At 34.3% G+C, this 9,842-nt stretch overlaps 1 protein-coding gene across 2 annotated transcripts; it reads right to left on the bottom strand.

Moving 5' to 3' along the window:
* Positions 1–1,400: 1,400 nt before the first annotated feature.
* Positions 1,401–3,507, bottom strand: LOC145091908 (serine/arginine-rich splicing factor RSZ22A-like). Of its 2 annotated transcripts, none has more exons than XM_079029734.1 (6): positions 3,381–3,507; positions 2,518–2,621; positions 2,319–2,407; positions 1,943–2,198; positions 1,755–1,871; positions 1,401–1,677 (listed from the first exon to the last, which is right to left on the bottom strand). In XM_079029734.1, the coding sequence occupies exons 2-6, from the start codon at positions 2,604–2,606 to the stop codon at positions 1,641–1,643; spliced, it is 588 nt and encodes a 195-aa protein (XP_078885860.1). In that variant the 5' UTR covers positions 2,607–2,621; positions 3,381–3,507; the 3' UTR covers positions 1,401–1,640. The 2 variants fall into 2 exon arrangements, with proteins under 2 accessions (XP_078885860.1, XP_078885861.1); XM_079029735.1 differs by having other exon boundaries at positions 3,292–3,428.
* Between the last annotated feature and the right edge of the window lie 6,335 nt (positions 3,508–9,842).

The raw sequence follows: 9,842 nt of genomic DNA, 5'->3' as shown, positions 1-9,842 counted from the left end.
TCACAAAATTATGCATTTGGTTAAGCTTCTCTTGTATTAAAAAAAAACGATCAATGTTCTATAAGATTTTACTTTGATCATTAAAGCATTTTTATACATATTCAGTTCTTAAAGTTTGAACATGTATCTGGATGCATGGCTTTTTTGTTACAATCTTAGATGACACGTTGTAATTAGAATGATGTATATTATTCTATAACGGATGTCTAAAGTTTAAATATTGTACGCCCATTAATTATAAATTTTATATGTTAAACAAACTATTTATTAACGACTTTGTTCCATGAACTTTAAACATCTTTATTAATTGTAAAAATTAAAAGAGCAACCACTTAACCACAATCAAGATGACCTTTCTTTTTAATATTTATACATTTCAAAATGAAATTGCCCAAACATTGGGGTATGGTGCTGTTTAAAGAAAAAAAATACTCACCAACTACAGCACAATTTTTTCTAGAATTGGTATTTAATACAACAATCCACTCATTTGCAATAATGTTACTAGAATTAATATTCTTGTACCTACCCTCCACTTTCTCCCCACATCTCATGTTTCAATCATGCCTCTTATATTATATTAGATAAATTAATTTACATAAATCTCACGACCAATGGTATCTATATAACGGCCATAATAATTATTATTTTATAAATGTACTATTTTTGTAATATTTATATCAAAATAATTTATTTTAATAAACTATACAACAATACCCAGTTCCACAAGATTATAGATTTGGAGGAAGATAAATTATAGGCTATTTGATATTCCTCTTACTAAGTCTGGTAATAATATCATGAAGAACCATGCATGTCAGCTTCAAAGCACAATGCATATCAGCACAATATTGTGCCTTATTTTGCCACGTTAACACCTAATTTATGTATTTGTAATAAAGAGTTGTCGTGGCAAAACTAATCAGTGGTTGACAACTGTCTCATGTGCCAATGATGCACATGTTAACTATATAGGTGGCGGCTTTTCACTGGATCTATGTGAGGCTTACAAGGAGAAGTCTCCTTGCTGAAGAACTATTTCATTGTCAACAACTATATAGCAGTTGCAGGAAGAAAGATTATAAAGGCAAGAGACTGCAAAACCCAAAATTACAATTAGGCAAAAAAAACGTCATATATAGAGATGGCCCATTCTGCGAAATGGGTAGTTTTCTTAAAATTTGGGTACTTTTTGGAAGAAAAAAAAAAGGTTAAAGAAAGATGACTAGATTTGTTGTCTTTTTGTCATGAATATATTTCAAGAACAGATCAAAGTACCTTTATATGATGCCGTTAACAAAAACAGGACTAATTTGGTGAGCTGGGACCCACAAATGATGATCCCAGAGCAGAGAAGCGGAGAGTGTAGAAGTAGTAGTAGAAGCATAAACACCTCGACACACAAAAACAAGCATATTACTTTAGCACTGTTCTTTCTATCCCTGACATACACATTCTGTGTCTATTAAGAAGCAAATAAAATAAACTCTGATACTTTGAAAAGTTTAAGAACCTTAGAATTTAGAAAGATGAAAACACAGTCATAGTCACAGTCACAGATAACAAATTCATCCACTTCCACACTCTACTTGAGTTCAAACAACTCCTTTCATCTCCTCAGTCCTCCTTTAACATAACAATCAGCTCCTGCTACGACGCCTATCCTTAAGCCCATTTCTGAAACCATACACAAATGACACTAAAAAAATATTCAAAAAAAAAATACTAAAAAATATATATAAAAAGAAATTCACCCGTTTGTGTATGGCACTTCATCACGTCCACGATACGGTGGTGATCTGCTGTAGTTTGCCTTACGAGGTGGTGACAAACTCCGGCGTGGCGGTGACCGCCCACGAGGACTGTAACTCCTGTTCCAAAAATATTTTAATTAATCCAAAAAACATCAACTTTAACAATAATAATGAGTATCTATTCTCACCTGCGACCATAGCTAGGGCTCCGGCGGTATCTAGCGGGGCTGCGGCTGCGGCTCCGGCTGCGACGTCTACCTCCACCGCCGCCGCCGCCGCCACCACCACGGCACTCACGAGCAAAATGACCAGGCTCACCACATTCATAGCATTTCAGATCAGAACCACCGGAGCGACCACGACCTCCTCCCCGACCGCCGCCACCGCCGCCGCCGCCTCCTCCTCTAGAGTTATGAGACATCTCTACTCTCCAACCGTTCTTACCTGGTTCAGTGAATAATAGATGAGAAGTCAGAACCCAAAAGAGGAACATGTAAATGTATAAATACAGCAATTTAAGAAAAAATGGAATATGTATTGTAATTTGTATATTTGGACACATACCATCAAGTTCTCGGATGGCATCCTGAGCATCTCTTTTGTCATCAAAATCAACAAAAGCATAGCCTGGAGGCCTTCTTGCAACCCACACGCTGCACATTTATCAACAATGGCAGATTAAAATGAAATGAAACTTTAATCTTATAGTCATAAGTCATAACAGCTTAACCTTAAGGAATTCAAGGAATTATTTCTCTCTTACCTACGAATGACACCAAAAGTGCGGAATTCATCCTCGATTTCTCTTTCATTAACCCTTGGGTCCAGATTACCAACATAGACACGTGACATCTTTGATAATTTTACCTGTCAAGATCAACAAATACAGATCATTGGGTGTATACAGAATTTTACATTTTGTACCATGGTTAAGAATACACACACACACACAGCCATACTATGTCATCCCAAAAAAAGAACAAAGAAAAGCATAGTTCAGCCTATACTTTAATGTTAAAGAAAAACTCTTTTGCCCAAAGAACCTGTAACTGCAGTTCGTCTATCCCAATAGGCAGTTACTCTCTGATTAAAACCCCAAGTTTTCTACTCATGGCATTTGGTATGAAGTTTAACCTAGCTCTAATTCTTTCTCAAAAAAAAATTACAATTCTTATCAGTTAGCAAGTTAAATGAGGCCTATTTGACAAAGAAGGAAAAGTAAAACCCTATTACCAGCAAACCAAACTGGATTGTGTGCTAACGTTTACCAAACCAATCATTGAACACCTGAAGTTATAGCCTTAGGTCTCGTGGGAGACGTAACTTACACGTCTAAGTTCTGACAGATCTAAGAAGTAAAATTAGCAAAATCTACTACTACAATTCATCTAATCAACAAATGGTACAGAAAAATACACTTTATCGACATCAGGAGTCCCAGATAACAAAGCGTATGCTACTATAGAATATATGAAAAGGATGAAGGCGCTACGAACATGAACTTTTGGAAATAGGTTACAAAAGAACTAGGGTTTACCTTCCGAAGCCAATTACAACAAGAAAACTGACTATCAAAGTATGTTTATGAAAATAACGGAGAACAGAGGCAGAGATGAGCGATATTACCTCAAAACCCTAAAATGGAGTAGGAGGCAGTGAGAACGAGGTTTGGAAAAAAAAAATAATACGAGTATATGGTGTTAACGGGATCGGGAAAGACTTCGCAACCCTCTCTCGTTTATGTCTATATATAATAAACGTTTAAAAAAGTTTTAAAAAGTTTTATTATCACTGTACCCGGTATATTTGTTTAAAAGGTCGGTGACTATTTTTGTATTTACTTATAACCGTGGAAATCATAGTTTGATTAAAAATTTTATATAAACAAAAAAATTTATAATTGTACAAAAAAAATGCATTGGATTATTGATGGTAAGTAATCATAACTTAATTTGATAATTAAGTAAACATAATATTTTAACATAGATTTAGAAATATCAACACAACATTGGAAGTTTTATATAGACAAAAAAAGATTATAGTTGTACAAAAAAATGCATTGGATTATCGATGGTAAGTAATCATAACTTAATTTGATAAGTAAAATTAACATAATATTTTAATATAGATTTAGAAATATGTACACAACATTGAAAGTTTTATTATTCAAATTATCATTCTTATTTAAAATGAATAACATCAATCATTCTTTGTTATTTCCTTTGGATAAAACAACATATAATTGATCGTGTGATTTGTAAACAATATTAATTGGTAAACTTGTTATAAAATATGGATAAATAACATTAACGATTTCTAATACATGTTATAAAGCCGATAGTATGATCGTTAATTTTTATCATGTATAATGTCATGTGCAATTAGGTATATCATGTATTTTATATATTTAAAAAGAGTAGAATTATATGTTAATTTTATATGGATTTATCGTAGCAAAGTATGACATATAATCTCGTTTTAAACATATTATTTTACCTATATATGACATTTAATAATGGGAACTGTTTTGTACATAACAAATTTTTTCCATACATAACAATTTCTGTATTAAAGTATTATATTGTACGAACTCCATAAAACATAAATTATTGTGTATAAAGAAAAATTATTGTATACAAATCAATTTCCTTAAAAAATATATATAAACAAGCCATATAATTTACCCCACCAAAGCAAGTGATAACTATCATTTAATGTATTATTAATTATAAGTAGTTGGTTATTTAAAGTTTTCATTTTTCTCTTATATAACATGTTAGTGATAAACCATTATAATGTTTTAAATAAATATTTATATTTAAACTGGTTTTACATATGGTTCAAACAAAATAAATATCATCTTACATAATCACGTATAGTAAATTAGTAATTATAAAAATATATTTATAAAAATCGACCCAATTAAAGTTGTTAAATAAAAATTAAAAACATATTTATGGTTGAAATTATAATAATTTAGTGTAAACTAAGTAAAGGAAAAAGAAATTTTAAGGTGACTTTGTCTAAAAAGCAACTATATTGGCATAGTTTAAAAATCAATAAAATAGAGGGAGTAATATATATATATATATATATATATATATATATATATATATATATATAAACTACATGGATTAAAATGTATGTTAGATGTAGGATTGATACTATTCAAAAACGTAAGCATTCAGGTTTCATTTTTTATACAGAAGAATCATGTGGGCAATGAGATCGAACCCCCCATAGGGTTACAATGGCGCACGGGTCTCATTTGTAATATGACTTTGCTATTTATTGGTGGTCCTATTGGATACCGAACCGATGAAGTGGCGACGACGATTAAGAACAGGTAACGAATTGGGGTTTTTTGGAGAAGATGAACAACTTATGGAGTACAAAAGTTTCGATATGTTGAAAGTAAGTATTTATTCTTTGATTTTGGGAAGTTTTTGAACCCTGAATTGTCTATTATATCTCTCATAAAATCAATTTCCCGCTCATGTGTTTCATTTTTTGGAGAAATTACCGGTTTTTTAGTAAAGGATATAAATCGGTTCACATCAATTAAGTTATAATTAGGATATTGTGATTAATTTCGAAAATAAAAAGTTTCTATTATGCATTTAAGGGATTTGGTATATGATTTTGGGTAAAAACCCGATTATACATTTGATAAATAGGTGTTTGTTTAATTTTGGAAATCATGTTTTGATAAACAAAACTGTTGATGACAAAAATCTTTAAAAAAATAAAATTTGTAAGAGTTAAGTATATAATTTGTTTTGTGGTATGTTTTAAAATCCAAATATTTGATATAATGCCTTAATTTTCTTGTAGTAAAATGAGGTACTTACGTATAAGTCCACATGGATGAAAATGGAAAAAACCTTGGTAAATCATATGAACATGGGTATAGTTTATATTTCTATGAAATCTTTAAATTTTTATGTCCGTCTCGTAATCATTTTTTTAACATTATCTGTTTCCACATATGTGTAGGGGATATGATAACAGATCACATGTTTTAGGAACTCAATTACTAAAGGTACATTTTAATTAATAGCATTCAATTGCAATTACTTGAAGGGGTTAGCTGAATGTGAAATAAAAAATGTTTGCAGTTACATAAAGAGTTCTCTTTTACTTTTTTTCCCTAGTTGTTTACTTTATGAAGCTAGAATTAGAACAAGTATAAAAATGGTATAATAGGAATTTTCGTTGAATGCTATTTTGACATATTTATGAACTTGGAAAAGCTCTTGTTGTAGTTGTTACATTGTCTATCTTGGCAGGCACCACGGTGGTGGTAACTGCACTTGTCGCATTTCAGGAGAGTTCCAAAATATTGTTTGGTCGGTGCAGGGGCAGTAGGGGCGGTGATGACATGGACAACCACAGTTTGTTGCTTCTTGGTTGGGTCTTGAGCGGGTTGACCCTTCTTTTTGTTCCAAAATTTCCTCTTGTTGTCACTTCCCTTTGGCTGTTCGGGCGTCGGAGTTATGATGCCTTGATGAACTCCCTGGTCGACAAGAGTTTGTGTCAGATGCTTAGCACTGTCGAGGGTGCTCGGGTTGGCAGATATGACCATCCCCTGGATTTTAGGGGATAGCCCCAAACGTAACGCTCTACTTTCTTGGCCTCAGGAGTGACCATTCCCGGATACAGAGTTGCCAATTCGTTAAATCGGGAGGTGTAGGTGGTAATATCAGAACCCTTCATGGAGTGTTCCCATAGTTCCTGTTCGAGCTTCTGCATCTCGCTCCTTGGAAAATATTCCTCAAGCATCATAGTCTTCAAGTCCTCCCAACTCATAGAGTTGGCAACCGCTAGAGTCAGAGTTTTAACGTGGTTGTTCCACCACGACAAGGCTAAGTCTGCAAAGTACATGTGGCATACTTGACTTTGAACTCATTTGGGCATGCGCAGATTTCAAAGACGGACTCAGTTTTCTCGAACCATCTCGTCAGAGTAATAACTCGGCCGTCACCATGGTATGTCCTTGTTTTACAGTTCATGAATTCTTTGTATGAGCACATTCGCAGGTGCCCTTGGTTTTCTCGATTCCTGGAACTGCCAGTCCCGTTTCTTCCTTCGTTGCTAATGCTGCTAATTTGGGCCACGACAGCTGTTACGGCTGCCTGGAACACAACAGAATCCATTTGTGGATGTGGTGGTGGTGTTGAGGTTGTTGGTGTGTTGTTCTTATGCCTGTTTGACTTCCTTGGTGGCATACTTTTGCCATAAAGTTTAAAGGTGGAATGATGATAAGTTTTTGAGAGAAGTTATGAATCGGGCATTACCGTAATGGAATGCCTTGTTTGTATATGTATCAAGTCTTGTTGCTATTGAAATTTGCAAGCAATTCACAAGTGGAATTTACTATAACATTTAAATATTTACATAACAAATAGCAACATCCAATGAAATAAACAATGCATAACCATTTCATTGATAACAAGGTTCTAGTACATAGTTTCGTGAAAATTGACCTTTAAGAGGGTCTACATGAAGGAGTAGCACCAATGCTTACTCGAAAAATAAAAACAAAACGTGAGTAGGATACGCCCTACTCACGGCGGGTAGTCCCCTGTGGACCATGGGATGAAGTCGAGGCGCCATGTAACTCTGTTATTCGACGCTCAACTGCAATCACCCTCTTATTGAGAGTCGAGTGCCTCTCCTGGTACTCTCTCACTTTCGCTCAAGCGGTGGTAAGTTCCTCATAGATATTGTCAATGAGGTGGCATATCCGAGGGTAGTCTCTCTCCATAAATCGAGTATGTGCGTCAGTGGCTTCAGCAGCGGCTCCTAGCTCCATGATCTGGTTGGCCGATGCCCTAGTCTGATCTTCGAGGTGCGAGATTCGTTTTACCATGACATGGAGGGCCCTATCTGCCGGTCCTCCATGGCTGAGGTTATAGAAACCTTGCTGCATTTCATATGGTGAGCGTTGGTGTTGCTGCCTGCTCCACCTCTCCAGGTCATCTGCCCAACGGGGCGTGGGTCCCTAGTAGCCCATCCGGTTTCCGAGGACCTGGGCGACGTAGGGTGGATTAATGACTTCAGACTCTGCATCCGATTCCTCCTCTTCCTCTTCTTTGTCTTTTTCTTCCTCCTCCTCTGGATCCTCTTCAGGCTCTTCCTCGAGTTCTTCTTCCATTAGCTCCTCAGGATCCTCTTCGATCCACCCACCATTTCCCTGGTTAGGGAAATAGGGGTCTCCGGGCATGTGAAATCCTGTCATGATGTCTGTGCGAGAATAGAGATGTAAGAAATACGTGAAGAGTTTAAGATTATGATCTTATAGTATTCTAAAATAGTCTTATAGTATTTTTAATCTTTATGGTTGATTCTAGAGTTTCTCGGTGTATAGGGTTGGTAAGTTTTAGATTCGTTACCCACCGTGACCATTCCTAAACACATGTTGGTCATATCTCTTATAAATATAGTTTATCAGGCTATACATATCCTAGATATGATAACATAACTGACCAGGCTTAATCGTAGTGTTTAACTCAACTAAATACTTTTCATATGGTTCTTATTACGATGTTGTTTCTAGTATGTATGCATGTATGTATACTATTATAAAAATACTTATAGTTTAAAAGGTATACTTTTAGTCAGAGTGTTTTAGCCCCCATTGTATTTATATTTGTATTTCTTAAATGGTTTGATATACTTAGTTAACTATAAACAATGCTCTGATCCCAATCTGTCACACCCTTAAACTAGGACGATGGAAACGTCTAGGGGCGGATGACTTCATGTACAGTATCATAACAATTGAGTAATAGAGATCAAAGCATTACAACCATTGTATTGAATATTTAATAAGTTCACATTATGCTCAAAACATTGTTTACATGATATCAAATGCTTATGACAAAAATTAATAACATGATGTGACGGCGTCCCATCCACCAAAAATCCTTGTGGTTACCTGTTTACTGGTTTCCTGAGAATACAAGTGACTTTGAAAAACAATTAAGTTGATGAGTTCATAAGCGTTTTTTTATGAGAAAGATTTGTAATTGTTTCTTGAAAAATGGTCAGGTATACTTCCAAAAAATCCGATATTTTCTTTATAAACGAATTGTAAGTCTTAAATCCCAAGACTAAAAATGTAAGTAATACTGTACTGAGAAATAGTGTTTTGAAATTTTATCTTTATATAAAACTACTTGAGTGTATGTTAACCCATAAATCATATGTGTTGTCGATACCCTATGTGAGTTATTATAACCATGCTAATGCAACTAGTTGCCTGAACGTCATGCTTCAGACGTCGGAACTGTTACGACATTTGTCACCTCAGACCTACTGGTTTAATTGTAGCTAACAGTTTAGGTGCGGGGTTGTCAATCCCGTATAGATCTATACACAAGTATCACGCTCTCCATACAAGAGACTCTGGTTATAATGCAAGTCTTAGTATGTGTACTCTGGTGGGTACGGTGAATCCAAATGTCTCACAACCAGTATCTATAGATTTACGTGAACTGAAACTCCTTTTTTCTTGTAGATGGACTAATTATACCTTTAAATAATTAGATGTTTCTTCTGTAACGATAGTGTAGTTTTGTGACTCCCAAACTATACCAGTATAGTTTATCATGTCTGTTTGTCAAGAACATTTATATAATCATTTATATAAATACATAGTAATCATCATGTTTGGTTTCAAAATGTAAGATCGAACTTCATATTTTGGGTTGTAACCCACAAAATAGTGAAATAACTTGAGTGTACTCCTTTTTGTTGGATAAGCTATATTTTGATAAAAAAAAATAATAAACTTCCAAAAACCTTGTAATTTTGAAAATCATAATTTTTCTCATGATTTTTATAACATAGATCATGTTTTGTTTTTGTTAGTTTTGCATTTGAAAACTAATAAATCACAAATACTTGTACAAAAGCTAGTAATAATCACATCTTACGCAAATAATGGCTTATACTTTAACATAAAGATGAAACAAGCAAGTATATGTATGATAAACAAATTTTGACTTGTATCCCCCCTAAAACATAAAAAAAACTCGAAAATGTGAGGGTATGAACTCACCTTGAGTGGATTTGTGGGTTGTT

This window comes from Lactuca serriola, chromosome 3 (assembly GCF_051521515.1).
Source record: "Lactuca serriola cultivar US96UC23 chromosome 3, Lser_US96UC23_V15, whole genome shotgun sequence".
Classification (NCBI taxonomy): domain Eukaryota; kingdom Viridiplantae; phylum Streptophyta; class Magnoliopsida; order Asterales; family Asteraceae; genus Lactuca; species Lactuca serriola.
This window is presented reverse-complemented; position numbering and strand designations above follow the sequence as displayed.

Bases quoted from the DNA above. Each gene is read 5' to 3' on its own strand.
- LOC145091908 (XM_079029734.1), bottom strand. From the start codon at position 2,606: ATGTCACGTGTCTATGTTGGTAATCTGGACCCAAGGGTTAATGAAAGA. The intron at 2,408-2,517 runs GTAAGAGAGAAA...ATAAATGTGCAG, and splicing joins ACTTTTGGTGTCATTCGTAG to CGTGTGGGTTGCAAGAAGGC. The intron at 1,678-1,754 runs GTGAATTTCTTT...GTATGGTTTCAG, and splicing joins GAAGTGCCATACACAAACGG to AAATGGGCTTAAGGATAGGC.